Here is a 15,389-nt window from a genome sequence, read left to right as displayed (position 1 = left end):
TAATTGATTTATCTGTATACATTAACTGTATAAAACATATTACAAAATATTTTCATACTTTCATCGAAACTCTCGTCACACACATCACGTTATTACAGAGATTACCTTGAGAGCATATTACGTTATGCCATTTGCTGACTTTTCGAACAGTTTTGAAATTATTCACTGAATCACTGGAACACACTCTCTGAACCGTTTGAAAGACTCGGTTCTCTTAATTGAATCAAACTAAAGCCAAACAGGAAGTTGGTGATTTGAGACTCGGTCAAATAGGAAATTATAGCCTACGTATTATGAAGAGCTTATTTCCAAAATGAGATAACTCGTTTTTAAAAAAATAAAAAATCACGTTGCAGTTGGTTTGTTTTGATTTAAGTTATATAACTCAAAAAATACGTGAGCGGAGTTCTCTCATTTTGGAAACAGATCATCATTTAATTGTATATCTGAGGGAATCGGGTTAATAAATAGAATGTAAAGGTTATATATATATATATATATATNCCAGAAAGTTTCCTTGTGTTCATTTAATACATTGGCACCGTGACACATAGTAATGTGTAAATGTACCATAGTATTGAAAGTATATGAACTACAAATGAAGAGTTTGGTTCCAAAATGAGATAACGTCGTTTTTTTATTTTTTCAAAAATCATATTTTTTATATATAATATCAATCAAACTGCAGTTGGTTTGTTTTGATTTAAGCCATAACTCAAAATACAGCTAACTAACACAATAAAATACAATAAAAACATAACATAATAAAAAACATGATCTCATATTGGAAGCAAACTCTTCATATACGGTATAAGGTAAAGGTGTAGATAACTACTGTAGTCCACACTCCAGTATAGACGGTGGCGGTAATGCACCCACCTTAACGTTGCATGCCAACCGCCATAAAACAGACGAAGAAGAAGAATGTTGATCTGCGGAAAGTTGGACCAAGTCGTGTACTTTTTGCTCGTCTATTTTCGACTTAGCAAGCTGTTATAATATGGATGTTTTTCAGTGACAACAGTCTAGATACTTTTTAGTCAAAGGCTTTTAGTTTCACGCTGATAAAATGTCTAATTCGCTATCAATTCGGTTTCAGCTGAGCTCCATACTGGAGATAATGACTAAAACCGCAATAGAGGAAATATGCGGTATTGTAGAAAGCAAAGTTGCGCTTCTACGTCAAGAACTGTCATTTGTCAAGAGTGAAAACAGAATTCTTAAGGACAGAATGCTTTCCCTCGAGACCACAGGCAAAGCAGAAAGCACGTGCATGGCAAAAGAAGAAACTGGTTTAACATATCGATCTGTTTGTGTTCAAACTGAAGATGGTAAATTTATTATATTTCATATCATTTTATTATAGATAAGATCACAGAATGTTGTCTGGAATTTTTTTTCATGTATTTGTGTGCTTTACTGCTTAGGAGTGCGGCTCTCTATCAACGGGATATTTGGAAATGAATGGTGCTCCAGTATGTGGGATCAGAGGAAACAGCCTAGAGAAGATGAGCTGTCAGGCGATGTCGACCCGTATCCTGCATCACCTTACAAGGTTCCCTTTCTTATAATAATAGTTTTGATTTACTCATCCTCATGTATTGTTACAAATTGATATGCCACATCATAACCTGTTGGGAAATAATTGATGCCGCTCTTGAAGTAACCAGTGGTTCTTTTTCATCATCATTCATGTTTTTTAAACCATGAGAGCAGTTCATCAAAAATAATGATTTATTTCTAGCACATGCTTTTATACAAAGCGACTTACAAATGAGAACGCATTTAACTTGGAAAAAAAGCCATTTGGCTTCAGATAATTTGGAATATAGCATAAGGGCTCATCTCGGTGTATGAAAAAGAGCTGCAGAAATATTTTGTGTTCCAGCATAAAAGTTCAAATCATTTTAAAATCTCATATTAGTATGATGTCGTTAAGATAACACACATTTTATCAATATTACAGGACAAAGAAAACACCTGCTCGAACCAAGCCCTAATCAAAGAGGAGAACACCCATGAAGTGGACACATATGCCAACTATAGTAAGTAAATTCAAAGTTTGTGTAGATGTTTTTCTAATAGTTAACCTGGTTTAAGTGAAGGGTAGAATAAATATTTAGGATCTTGTATAACTTGTATTTATTTGTTGTTCCTTTTTATACTGTTACAGGGGATATATCCCAAGCATCAGAAAGACACTTGAACTCTTCTGAATGTGAACCCCAAAAATATAACAACCACGCGTCTAATGAAAACCTAAGCAGGCCTTCCGATTCCCCAAACGAACACGCTGAAACTGTTGTTGATAACACTGTGAAACTATTTATACCTCCGGTTGAAGATCCATTGGAATTTGATGATCACTGTTTACTCGACACATTTTCAGAAGAGCACAACGCCCCGTTTCCCTCTGAGGACGAGGATGATGGTATGTTAATAGAACAATGTGCAGATACTGCCACCGCTGCAGAAAATGATGAAAGCAGAATCAAGACACGGGAACAACCAGGGAAGACAGAAAAGCCACTGAGGCTCACATTAAATCGCTATATTAAAAAGGTGTTTCTTTTCCAAAATGCCCCCAAACACCAGGATACACGAACCAAAACTCACGCTGTGGTCCACACAGGGGAAAGGCCTTATAAATGCCGTTTTTGTGGGAAAGGGTTTTCCACTAAAGGTATTTTAGGAACTCATGAACGCGGCCACACAGGAGAAAGACCATTTATCTGTGTAACCTGTGGAAGAGGTTTCACCCAGAAGTTCTGCCTAAACAATCATGAACGCATCCACAGCGGAGAACGACCTTTTACTTGCCAAACTTGTGGAAAGGCATTCGCTCAGAGCGCCACACTTGGTAACCACTTACTTGTTCATAACAAACGAGAAAAAAACAAACCCAGAAAGAAGAAATCAAAGAAACTGGTGAATTTATAGCATTTAATACGCTTTCTTACATTTTCTTTTTAAAATAGAAAATGTGTATAGACTGATGTTTCTGTGATGGACTATCAACAGGGGTTTAGTCAAATATGAACAGCCGGTTCAACATACTGGTAATAAATACATCCTGAGAATTCTAAAGAGCATCTTAACATGTTTGTTCAAATGAACACATTTAGACACTTTTTAAGAAAGCATTGTTTCATACTGTATATACTGTAGGTAACAGCATGCAGAAGCTTCCGTCGAAAACATTTGAACACTTTTCTTAGTCATACAGTAGATATCCGTGAACTTAAATAGACTTTTAATCCAGCAGTAATCTTTAAAAATATTCATTTTAAAGGTTCGATGGGCAGAATAACACAGTGTTCTGTAACAGCATCATTAGGTCTTGAATTCAGAAATCCTTCACCGCAGAACGTATTAGTCGAACACACAGGTGTGTATTAAAACCATGTTTGTATGTATAACTTTTACCACATTCGACACAACTATAAGGCTTTTCTCCAGTGTGACTTCGGAGGTGAACGTTAAGAGCACTTTTTTGAGCAAAACTCTTTCCACAGTCCATGCACGTGTACGGCCTCTCGCCAGAATGAATGCGCTGGTGTTTTCTGAGATATGTTTTCTGAGCGAAGCGTCGGCCACAGACTGTACAGGCAAAAGGTTTTTCTCCGGAGTGTGTCCGCATGTGTGTTTTCAGATAACTTAACTTGTTGAAGGCTCTTCCACAGAATACACATTCAAACATTTTCTCTTCTTTATTACTTGTTTGGTTTTGGGTAGTGTTGAAATGAAGCTCTGTTGTACCGTCTCCATGTGATAAAGGTCTTGCATCAAGAGCTTGTTCTTCAGCTTGTCTCTGCTGTATGTCCGCTCGCACTTGGTCATCTGAGGGTATCGTGTATGTGATAAAATCTGCACACCTCTCATTGCTTCTCACATCGGGTCCTGTAATTCCATAAAATACACATGTAGATCGGGTGAGTTTAAATGGACAGTTCACACATCACCCTCATGTCATTCCAAACGTGTATGAGAAACCATTCGAGACAATTGGTTACTATGATTTCGCTACACATAAAAACCCAAAACTATGCTAAACCCTGGTTATTTATGCTAACATTTATAAAAACTATTTCTATGGTATTAAAGGCAGCAACGTTCATTTGCCACCCATGCTAAACCTATTCAACCTTGTATCTCTAATCTGGTATTAGCACACTGTTAAAACAAACAAGATAAACATTTAACAGCAGTACTTTTAATAGCCATTTTGTTAATAATTGGATGTTTCTACAAAAGGCAAATGACAGGAAGATCTGCAAAATCTTGTTTAATTGAGGTGCACCATATTTAACATATTCAAACATCACTTTACTGCATTAATTTAAACAATTATGCAATCGAAAATAAACATTTAGTACGGAAAGATGTACGTTCACAATCATATGAAACATGAAATCATCCACACAAATAAAATTGAAATATTAGACACCTCCTCAATAGAGAAATACATGAACATGAAAACACATTTAGCCTGACTGGTTCAAAGAAATCAGGGGAAACACATTCCAACTTAGTATTAAATTCTTTAGCGGCACACTCTCTAATACGATAGCAACACTGATGAACATTCATTATCGCCACATCTGAATCGCAAGGAACTCACTGGGTACAAACCATGAAACTTCAGCTGTTGAAGTAAAACGTAACTTCTGGTGTACCCTGCAAACGTGGCAGGCTAACATTGGAGCTGCAATACATTCAAAGCTCAGTGTTCTGAATTCTCACTCTGATTTCTTTGACTCTCGGACTCTCCTTGGCAGTGCCCACATCTATTCCATACACGGTTGTTTGAATAAATGTGTAGAAGTTGTACAAGGCCTCATCATAGGATGCAGCAAAGACAAAGTGTGCCTTAAACAGTTCATCAAAAGCTGCAAAAGCTGTCTTCATCATGCAGGGAATCGCTTTCTGGTCCACGATGACATAAAACTTCTGAATGCTGCTCCTTGTTTCCCCGACACAGAGGAGGAAGGGCTTTGTTGATCCAACTTGCTCGAGGAACGTATTTATGTTCATCCCCACCTGTGTGTGTTTAACAAGAGATTATCATCAAACATTTAGACATTTTATGGTCCACTTCGCAAGAAGGATTCTCTTCCCTAGATGAAGATGGGCCGCATTTACACAGATGACTAAAGACAGCTACTTTTCAATTTAACACCTGTTAATAAGGCATCACCCCAAAATGTCCCCATTGACTTGCATTGGTTTTGTGTCTATACAATAGAAGTCAATGGGCAGGTACCAACGGTTTTTGTTTACCAACATTCTTCAAAATATCTTACATTTACATTTATTCATTTAGCAGACGCTTTTGTCCAAAGTGACTTACAAGTTGGGTAAACAATGGAAGCAATTGGGTCAACATTAGGACAACAAAAAGCTTAATTGCAATAAAACATGTCTCACAAAGCCTACTACAGTGTACAGAGCTAAGTTTTTTATATATATATATATATATATGGATAGAGTAGAAAAGAGATAGAAATCAGAAATGATCGGTCAGGCGTTGACAGACGAGATGTGTTTTCAGCCCATTCTTAAAGATGGCTACAGAATCTGCTGATCTTGTAGCAGCGGGCAGATCATTCCATAAATGTGGAAAAGATCCAGAGAAGGTTCGTGAGAGCGATTTTTTTACCTTTTTGGGATGGCAGTACAAGACGTCGTTCGTTTGCAGAGCGTAAGGATCTGGCAGGTACATAAGTCTGCATTAATGAGTGAAGATAGGGGGGTGCCGAACCAATGGTGGGCTTGTAGGCCAGGAGCAGAGTCTTGAATTTGATTCGAGCGATTATAGGGAGCCAATGTAACTTAATGAAGAGAGGAGTGACATGCGCTCTCTTCGGTTCATTGAAGAGCTGATATTTTGAAGAATTTTCTTTTGTATTATTTTTCATTCTATATCAAGAATATTTATGAACCTGCATATAACAACGATGGAGACAGACAATACAATCGCAAACTACAGTCGCTGCTGGCTAAACAAATAAATCTAAAAAGAGTACTTTTAGGACACACCTTCAGGAACTTGACAACACGACCAGCGGCTTGAGCCGTACTGACTTTCCCAATCTTCCTCGTTTTTACTGTTGGAGGTAACAGTTGAACGAGCAAGAGAATAGCTGCCACGTCACTGTCCCATCCTAGCAGAAAAGAATATAACACCCCAACTCACGAGTATACAGTTAAACCCAAAGCCAGTACAAACAATGCCAAAATCCAAGTATATTTACCATAATCAGACTCCTGTTGACCAAACAGAAGATCATCCACATGTGCACCAAACGGCAAGTTTCTGCAGTTAGCTATTATCCTTGGCTTGTAGAATGTTGGCCAATTCGAAACAAACTTGCTTGAGATGTCATCTCCAAAAAGCATTTTAAAGTCCTGATCAATCTATTAAAGAAAGAAATCATGTTAATGACAAATACACGTCGAATTAAAAGATCATCGAGATTATTAACACTTCTTACCAATCCTGGTGTATCCAAGAATCGAGGAAAGTAATCAAGGATGGATGAAGACTTCTCTGGATCATGCATCGCATTCTGTCTGTACTTGAATGTTGCTCTCATTCTCTCCATAATAACTGTCATGTCCGTAGAACGCTTCATGAAGGATATGGCTTCTGTGCATTCATTACCCGACAACTGCTCAGATGAAGATATCTCACGCAAAGTCTTCGGACCATCTTGATAAACGAACTTGGATGCGACCTTACAGTGATTTCCAGAGTTGCGCTGAACAGTTTTCAATCGGTAAGCAAGGTAACCCAGGCCACTGCGTGGATCGTAGTATTGTTCCTGTCGAAAGATTCATAAAGTTGGCATAGTTAATGGATGCTATAGTATTAAACTATAGTGAATTAAAAAACGTAATATGTTCTGCAGTACACTAATATTTACTATGGTAAGGTTCAAAAACACTACAGTATCTATGAATCCTGATACAGGATTATTTAGGTTTATTATGGTAAATACCAAAGTGTACTACAATATTTTTCATGTGGGATGCAGTTTGATTGCAAAAAATCAAAGTAGTTTCAATGTTATCTTAAAGGGGTCATATGGCGTGAACACGTGTTTTTCTGTGTCTTTGGTGTGTAATAAATGCATGTATTAGACACGTAAAATTGCACAAATTAAAGTGTGGGAACAAAAGATGCATTCTATCTAAAAGCGAATGCTCACCCAGACCTGCCTGAAACGCCTCGTGTAACCACACCCCCACAAATCTACGTCAGTACATGGTATGATTTGACTAACACCGCCCAAATGTATATGCAAGTAAGGTGGTGTACCTGTCAGTACAATTGCTTTACATTTACATTGCATTACTTTACATGCAAGAGGCGTTACATTTCCGTCACACGCTTGAAGTATTCGACCAATCACTACGCACTGGTTAATTGGCCAATCATAGCACACCTCGCTTTTCAGAGCGATAAGCTTTGTAAAAAATCTGCGCGTTTCAGAGAGGCAGGGCAAAGAGGAGATACAAACATGCACGGTATGTGGAAAATACAGCGTTTTTTTAACCTTAAATCGTGTAGACACATTGCATTACATCTAAAACAAACCATAATATTCGTTTTAGCCGTGTCATATGACCCCTTTAAACCCATTGATTTATTACTTTTGCTGTAGTGTGTCAGTAGTAACATTTCCAAACATTCTTTTTGCCATTAATGGTAATAATCCATCTGAATGTGTATACTCACATAACCGGTTGGTGAGCACTTATCCTTCAAATGGGGGAAAAGAGTAATAATTCCAAGAGCGTAGCTTATCCGAATATTAACTGGTGGGATCCTCCTACCACAGAACGAGAAAAAGAAAGAAAGAAATGTTACAAATAAAATTGAATTGTGATAAAAAAGCATTGCATATTTACATAGATGGACGGAAATTAAAACAAACTTTAACATGACAAGTTTAACATAACAATTGATAAAAAAAATGTTTTAAACGTTTAGGGTTGGTGCATATTTCATATATAAATTAGACAGTCGATTATTTCATTGGTCAGTTACCCATGACTCTCTACCATATCTGCCACAAGGATGTTGACCAACTTTCTTCGTGTCTTATCAGACAGCGTGTTGGTTTGCTCATACTCTTTCAATATACCAAATCCTCCTAGTTTTGAGTGCAGAGCTTCGTAAACCAGCTGTTAAAAAGACAACGCAAATATACCAGCTGTCAGTACCCTAACATTGTCAATATAGAACATCATTCTTGGCTCAATCCAAGCAAGAGAAGAAAAATGACTTACATCTTTTGCCACATTACAGTCAGGATGTTCCTCTACCAGCTGTCTTTTGCGTGTCTTTACACATTGTGCAATTGCTGTAGAGTCTGAATATTTTGATTTCACTGATGATGAGGACAACTCAGGGCATGAGGACACAGAGATCCCTGACTCATCTTGGACAATATAATCTTAGAATCAAAAATGGTAGTACACTCAACAAGACAGTATTTATTTACATTTGACATTTTTCAAAATAATGAAAACTCAATCAGCTGCTATTTTTATGAAACAGATTCTATTGTCAAGTAACATTCAAAAAGATGTATGACTAGGAAACTAGACTATACATTTTTTATTAAACATGGCAGCAAGTCGTGTGAGTTTCTTACCTGATTTATCACTATACAGAATTTTGAAAGACACATTAGTTGTTCTCACTAATTCGTCGAAAACATCAGCATCAACATCAAATCCTTCAGAGTCCGTTAGGACCACACTGGTTCCAGGTGGCAGGTTAAACTTCGTTGAGGCTTGAGAGGTAAAATAAACACAGTTTCAACTTTAACCTAATTAAAAGAACTATATATTTTGTCCTGGTACTACTGTATTTTCAAAACCAAGTGACTTTTTTAAAACAATATACTAAAAGAATGACTGATTACCATCATGTCACCAGATTGAAATGATCGTTCTAAATATTGTGATAAACACCATGCAAAATGTCTAAAGAAAATGTGAATTTTAATAATAATATGCAGAATTTAGAAATGCAAATACTAGAAATGCTTTTAGTAATATTGTAATTGTAAAAAAAATGTAATATAAAAAGTTCTGTTGTAATAATCTGAAATTTCTGTAAATATGTAAAAATACCTTCCATAATGAATTCGTCGAAGTCATAGCAGTCGTTTTTCACTGGGATCCGGATCCATTTTGGGTCTCCTTTACACTCCACTTGAACCAGCATTTCTTCAGAATGAAGTACTCGTTGTTAGGACAATCGTGTTCAGTTTGAGTACTTTTTCACCAAAATGCTTATATGACTCTACCGCCAATATGCTGAAGCCAGCCATTTGTCATACACGTTCTACACTTGACTTTTAGATAGTTTAAAACAGCTTTATATCATAATATGTGTATGTTTATATCATTACATGTGTATATTTAACCTGCTGTGTAATGTTAATGAATATTATGCCAGGTGATTTTTATTCCTTTCAATAAATATTATAAAATTTGCAGGTAAAGGACATTTCATGAGAGTGTCTTTATGTGGATGTATGTTTGATTTAGATTGATTTCCTTTATTTATTTATTACAGTTTATTTAAATGCTCACCATAATTAAAACAGGCAAGTTATGAAAATGTACTGAAGATATCAGATGAAGTTCTGATAATGAGATTTATAATTTATTTATATTTATCTTCTAAATATATAATATGTATACAGAAGGAAGATAGACAACAAGTATAACAATGAAGTATGAATATATGTACAAACAATAGAGTACAGTATATGACTGGTGTTATAAACTGGTGTTCATGGGGTCTGTACTGTAGGTCTTTATCGCGCTTCACTCTCTATTAGATGAGCATTTTTAGTGTGTTGCGTCTTTAGGTTTGTTTATTGTGGCGCTTGTCTTTGCACTGCGAGTCTCTGGTGACTCCACACACGTCTCCCAAAACGGGGGAAAGCGGCGCGTCACGTAAAAACGCTCACGAGGCGAGCATCATCGCGCATTTCAACGCAAGTTTCACCTTGGCTCGCGTGAAGTTAAACTTTATTAAAAGTAGTAACAACTTCACAAAGCAATCTGACTTCTGAAATACGTGAGAATGAGCTTTTTTATATGCTCGCGCAGATCACTGCACGAGCACTGCGAGTGAGAGAAGCGCCGGACTGGAGCGGATCACAAAACTACAGACTGAAAGAAGATCAAAAGAATATTTGATACGTTCATTTGTTATGGATGGATTAATTCATGTTTTTTTCAGAATAACGCCCAACTTGCAGGGCGCCGAGTTAACCACGCCTACTTATTTACATACCGCGGAATACACGGAATAGAAAAATCTCTTACGGTTGACATTTTATTCCGCGGTAACGGAATTTTCCATCATACCGCCCAGCCCTAATTCACAGTATCTATTTGATAAACTAGAACAATCTTTAATTTAAAGTGCAATAATAAATAATACATTCAATTTAAGCGCATACCGCCAATTTAAAGAATACATCATGACTTTATTAGGCTTCAATTCGTTAAATAGTTTTTCATTCTGCTTTGAAACAATGCAACATTGTAAAAAGCGATATATAAATGAACTTGAATTTTACTGAAATAATAGCTTTCTTGATTAAAACAGTTTTACACTAACATTTTAACATTCTACTAATTTGTCCCCCATTGACTTCCATAGTATGGACACAAAACCACCATAGTCATTTCTCAAAATATCTTCTTTTGTGTTCCACAGAAGAAAGAGTCACATACATGTTCTGAATGAAAAGGGTGAATAAATGATGGGGGGTGAACTATCCCTTTAATACCAGCTGCTGTCAAATTGTCTCATACCTCTCAAACGGTTTCCTTGGTCTTCTTCAGTTTTATTCCTCCCATAGCAATCTTCGAAGATCTCCTCTTTAATCAAGACCATGTCTGGTTTCTCATGCAGCAAATTTGCTGACTTATAGACGGAAAACATAAAAGAGAATCAGTAAGCTGTTTTACTCATTGCTTTGTTTAATGAGTGCATGTGTTATGGATCAAGTGGGGATCATGTTATCTGGGGACATGCACGCGTGCATGGTGATAATTTTGCCTGATTTCCCAGCAGATGTTAGACCGCGACAGATTCGCGAATGTGATTTCCCAAGCGGTACTGAATAAAAAACATTAAATGGAAATATAGTAATCTATGTTAGACCGATTTTATTCTTCGGTTTATGCTCTCGTTTTCTGGACGCAGTTTAAAGCAAGTTTACTATTGTTTTTTCATGGCGCGGACAGCACAAACCACGCCCACTTTAAAATGGGACTGCCGTTTCAGTGTTTTTTAAACTTGTCAGGACATTTAAGAAAATTTTTAAGTATTTTCTTATCAGCACTGAGACACTAGGTCTGTAGTGTATCTGCAATGTTTTTTTATTATAAAATGTATTATTAAATTTTAAATTATTAAATATTTCTGTAGTTTCAGTTATAGACAGTAAAGCAAATATTTAATAAAACGCCACTTACTTATATGACATAGTGGTGTCTTTTATTGATTGATTGATTGATTGATTGATTGATTGATGTATTGGATGATGGATTAAATGTCTCATTGTTGATTTGTAGTGTATTATCGCTTGTAGTGAAGTTACATTTTTTTTACAATATTATCTTATCTTCACTAGAATATGCAGTTTTTTGTGGTAGGCCACATGAAAACATTAAAGGTGCCGTTCCCCATGATGCCAATTTTCAAACTTTAGTTAGTGTGTAATGTTGCTGTTACAGCATAAACAATATCTGCAAAATGATAAAGCTCAAAGTTCAGTGCCAAGCGAGATATTGTCTTTAACAGAATTCGCTTTTCAAGGACTACAGAGAACGGCTGGAATCGGACTACAGCCCTTTACTTCCCGGGGAAATGATGTCACTATTCCGAGTTTTTGAACAATCTCTGCCCAAAGGAATACACCAAAAAAGGGGCGAGGCCTTCCTTAGAGAAGAGGAAGAGCCGCTGGAGTAGTGTTTGGCTATCAGAGATTGTAAACATTTGACTGAGCTGCGCGCTTCATTACTTTCACTTTCATCACAGTCCTACAGCTGGTAATAAGAATTCAGCTACGCACATTCTAAGATAACCAACGGTCAAATAACAGCTTCCATGACTTTAACATCGGCTGTGAAAGCTGTTCTGTATAATACACTGATAATACATTGTGTGTGCGCGCATACCTCTAAAACACTTCTATGAAACGTCCTTTGAAGTCCTGCTTGCAAATGTCTCCTAGTCAATCTGCTTGTTTTATTATCCAACTTAGGTCCAATATAAAAAGGCAAAACTAACGCTTCTGTTATTAGTGTTAATTAATATAACTAGTCTGACGCCAATCCATCCGGTGTCATTTCCCTCGCCATAGTAGGAAAAATATTGCGATCTCTAACAAAGATTGACGTTTGCACATGCACTAGCAGACCTCCGTTACACTTCAATCGATCCGCATGTGTTTAACTGATGAAGTGAAGTTGACACAATTGTTACTGTTTATTGCTAAAAGCCAAAGCTTATGAATACACGTGCACTGAGAGGGGGACCGACCAATCACAACAGCCTGAGAAGCGTAAGCTCGCTGATATGATGTGGGTGGGACATCTTCAGACACACGCTCTAAGCGGGGAACCAATAGACCGGAAGAAATCCAGTCGTTTTGTGAGAAGAGGGACAGCTGTGAACGATAGACTTGAAATATAAAGTGTTTTTTGAAACTAGAAACATAAACATCCATTGTTAAACACCCAAAAAACATAATCAAAGCTTCGAAAACAGCCAAAGAACGGCACCTTTAAAACGTACAATATTTCAGACCTAGTGGAATAATAATTTTCAAGTTTTATCATTTTAATACCATTTTCTTTGATTCAATGTATGTGATTTTGGAATGTCCCTCACACTGCTAAGCTAACTTCAGTGAGTGTAAAAAGTGGAAACATTGCACAAAATTAAAATATTTTTGAATGTTCTTATTGTCCTCAACGATGTATTTAATAAAACAAATAATTTGGATAATTTATATTCTATTTTCATAATAATATTAAGCTTTTTGCATTCCTCCCTGTAATTGCTGTCCACCTGTCATTTTGGGGTAAACGCCCCTTTAAGAAATTGTCTGACGTCCTCAGTGACAGCCCCTCCCCCATTCTGCCTTTCCTCAGTGGAGAGGTTAAAACATCTGCAGCACACACAGTAAGTATCTGCACTCATTTTTCCTAGTTTTCAACATAATGTGTTTGTAGTTAAATGTTGTCAAGCTTCACATGTCCACATTGTCATAGTGACATTTTAATTAACATAAAAACTTTTCAGTAATTGAAAATATATATCTTAAACAGTATACAGTCAGCGTTAACAGTGTCATCCATCATGACAGTGAAAATGGCTGGCCTGCAACCACAGCGTTTCAAGTGGGAGCCACCGGCAACCCCTGTGCTGAAGGCCTCAAAACATGCTACCAACACCTACAAATAAACAACACTAACCATTATCTCTCTCGCGCGCACACACACAAACCTGCACTAAGAAATGCTGAATTAAATAAATATATTTTTATTTGTACAAATTTATGTGTCACATTTTTCAGATCAGACCCCCGTCCCCAACCAAACCCCCGCCGCCGCCAAAATCTCACTCTGGACTCAATTCAAAACTTGAGAGCCCTGTATAAATCTGACGCCATACGTCAAGTGTAATCAGCGCTCCTTGGAAAATCCCAATCGCGAATCTGTCGCCGTGAATCAAATGCGTGCACGCGCATGTCCCAAGTTAACACGATCCCCCAGTAAAGACCAACCTCTGTTGTGTTGACTGAAGAGACTACATGTTCATTGTCATGTTGACCAACATTCGACTCCTCGTCTCTCCACATGTTCGTGGACCATTCCTTAGCAAACACACTGTCAACTACAGACTGATGTCCAGTGTCTGTAAAACATGTAGACATTAGCAGAGATACAGAATTCAGAAATCTATTGAAAATAAATGTCTCTTACTCTTTGAATGAATGTTTCGTTTTAATTACACATCACCTGTCAGTTCTGAATGTGTGAACGAAGCTTCAGTAACGTTACTGTCCATCTTCACGGCGTTTTTCCGGGTGGCTTGAAGTTCAATCTCCAAAAACTGACATTTCTGTAGCAGAGCTTCGTTTTCACGCGTGCATCGCGATATCTCTAAGCGCAAAAACAAACAATTCTCCTCGAGCAGTTTGCTTATTTCAGCTACAGCTGTTTTCGCCATCGTTTCCATTATGGATGTTAACTGTGTTTGAAAATCAACCGAATTCATGACGTCCATCATTTACGAAAACATCAATATAATGAATTAAATACCCGTGTCTCAGCCCGACAGCCAGCACGGTATATCTGTTTTTATTTCTCTGGTACGTAAGGCCGCTGTGTTCAGTTTTTTTTGTGATGGAAGAAGCATTACTAGCATTGCGCACAACAACAAGACCATGAATTACCGTAAAACACCACACAACAGGATCGTGGGATGCATTACCGTAAAACACCGTAGAGGTGACCCGTTTCTTGGAGCTAATTCTTCATCAACCGGGTTTACTTTGGCATTTGTTACATTAAGCTTGTTAAAGTCCTGTGAGTTTATATTTTTTAAACTAAATTATCCAAAATATAACATTTGGTGCACCCGAATCAACATAATATTTTTTTATGAAGAAACTGCCCCATGTACAATTTGCTGTTAATGCTTATAAACTCTAAAAACAGTTGTGTCGTGTTAAAAAAAACACGTTTTGCTCGGTTCTGAAAACCTGTGTTATTTCTTGGGACAATACGTTTTGTGTTACTTTCAACACAACTTGTGTAAGAAATGAACACGATGTGTGTTGAAAGTAACACACAATGTATTAAATAAATAATACGAAACGTTAACTTGTGTTAAAATTAACACTGGTTGCTACGCACCCTGTTGAAAAAACAAGCATATGCTAGGTATGTTTTGATGCTGGTTTGACCAGCTTAAACCAGCTAAGGACCAGCACATGACCATCTTAAACCAGCACCAAAACATACCAAACCAGCATATGCTGTTTTTTTCAACAGGGCGGTGTGGCTATGGTGCTCTAAGCCTAAAGGCACCATGAAATTAAAAGTAGGCTACAATTATTTTTACGGAATATTGTTTATGTTTATTATAAATGATTTATATTTGTGGGTCATTCTTTTTCATAATCTATCATCAATCTTCCTTTCCCCCTGTAAATCACATTGGTTGTTGTGGCTAGATCACATCTCTTGTCTGCATGAGGTGTGTCTAAGGCTGGGGGCGGGACTATACTGACTTCAATCATTTCCCCAGATACCATTACACTCACATTTTATTC

The 15,389-nt window shown here is 37.1% G+C and overlaps 2 protein-coding genes across 3 annotated transcripts; one reads left to right on the top strand and one right to left on the bottom strand.

Annotated features, from left to right (window-relative positions):
- The first annotated feature begins 914 nt into the window (after window positions 1-914).
- LOC130562270 (zinc finger protein 160) lies at window positions 915-3,896 on the top strand. Its single transcript, XM_057347178.1, has 4 exons — window positions 915-1,331; window positions 1,428-1,555; window positions 1,967-2,045; window positions 2,174-3,896. Exons 1-4 carry the CDS (start codon window positions 1,070-1,072, stop codon window positions 2,938-2,940), a joined length of 1,236 nt encoding a protein of 411 aa, XP_057203161.1. The 5' UTR covers window positions 915-1,069; the 3' UTR covers window positions 2,941-3,896.
- A 374-nt stretch (window positions 3,897-4,270) lies between these two features.
- On the bottom strand, window positions 4,271-14,543 carry LOC130562266 (uncharacterized). 2 transcript variants are annotated; one of them, XM_057347174.1, is made up of 12 exons: window positions 14,071-14,543; window positions 13,836-13,966; window positions 10,852-10,963; window positions 9,148-9,243; window positions 8,664-8,804; window positions 8,296-8,447; window positions 8,054-8,190; window positions 7,742-7,835; window positions 6,495-6,824; window positions 6,255-6,417; window positions 6,040-6,164; window positions 4,271-5,040 (listed from the first exon to the last, which is right to left on the bottom strand). In XM_057347174.1, exons 1-12 carry the CDS (start codon window positions 14,339-14,341, stop codon window positions 4,717-4,719), a joined length of 2,076 nt encoding a protein of 691 aa, XP_057203157.1. In that variant the 5' UTR covers window positions 14,342-14,543; the 3' UTR covers window positions 4,271-4,716. The 2 variants fall into 2 exon arrangements, with proteins under 2 accessions (XP_057203157.1, XP_057203156.1); XM_057347173.1 differs by having other exon boundaries at window positions 8,296-8,462; window positions 14,071-14,541.
- Between the last annotated feature and the right edge of the window lie 846 nt (window positions 14,544-15,389).

Source organism: Triplophysa rosa, linkage group LG11 (genome assembly GCF_024868665.1).
Source record: "Triplophysa rosa linkage group LG11, Trosa_1v2, whole genome shotgun sequence".
NCBI classification, from domain to species: domain Eukaryota; kingdom Metazoa; phylum Chordata; class Actinopteri; order Cypriniformes; family Nemacheilidae; genus Triplophysa; species Triplophysa rosa.
This window is presented reverse-complemented; position numbering and strand designations above follow the sequence as displayed.

Excerpts from the sequence above, each read along its gene's own strand:
- LOC130562270 (XM_057347178.1), top strand. The coding sequence starts at position 1,070 with ATGTCTAATTCGCTATCAATTCGGTTTCAGCTGAGCTCCATACTGGAG. Across the intron at positions 1,332-1,427 it reads TTGTGTTCAAACTGAAGATG|GAGTGCGGCTCTCTATCAAC; the intron begins GTAAATTTATTA and ends TTTACTGCTTAG. Across the intron at positions 1,556-1,966 it reads ATCCTGCATCACCTTACAAG|GACAAAGAAAACACCTGCTC; the intron begins GTTCCCTTTCTT and ends TCAATATTACAG.
- LOC130562266 (XM_057347173.1), bottom strand. The coding sequence starts at position 14,341 with ATGATGGACGTCATGAATTCGGTTGATTTTCAAACACAGTTAACATCC. Across the intron at positions 8,191-8,295 it reads ACTGTAATGTGGCAAAAGAT|CTGGTTTACGAAGCTCTGCA; the intron begins GTAAGTCATTTT and ends TCTTTTTAACAG. Across the intron at positions 5,041-6,039 it reads GTGTTGTCAAGTTCCTGAAG|GTGGGGATGAACATAAATAC; the intron begins GTGTGTCCTAAA and ends AAACACACACAG.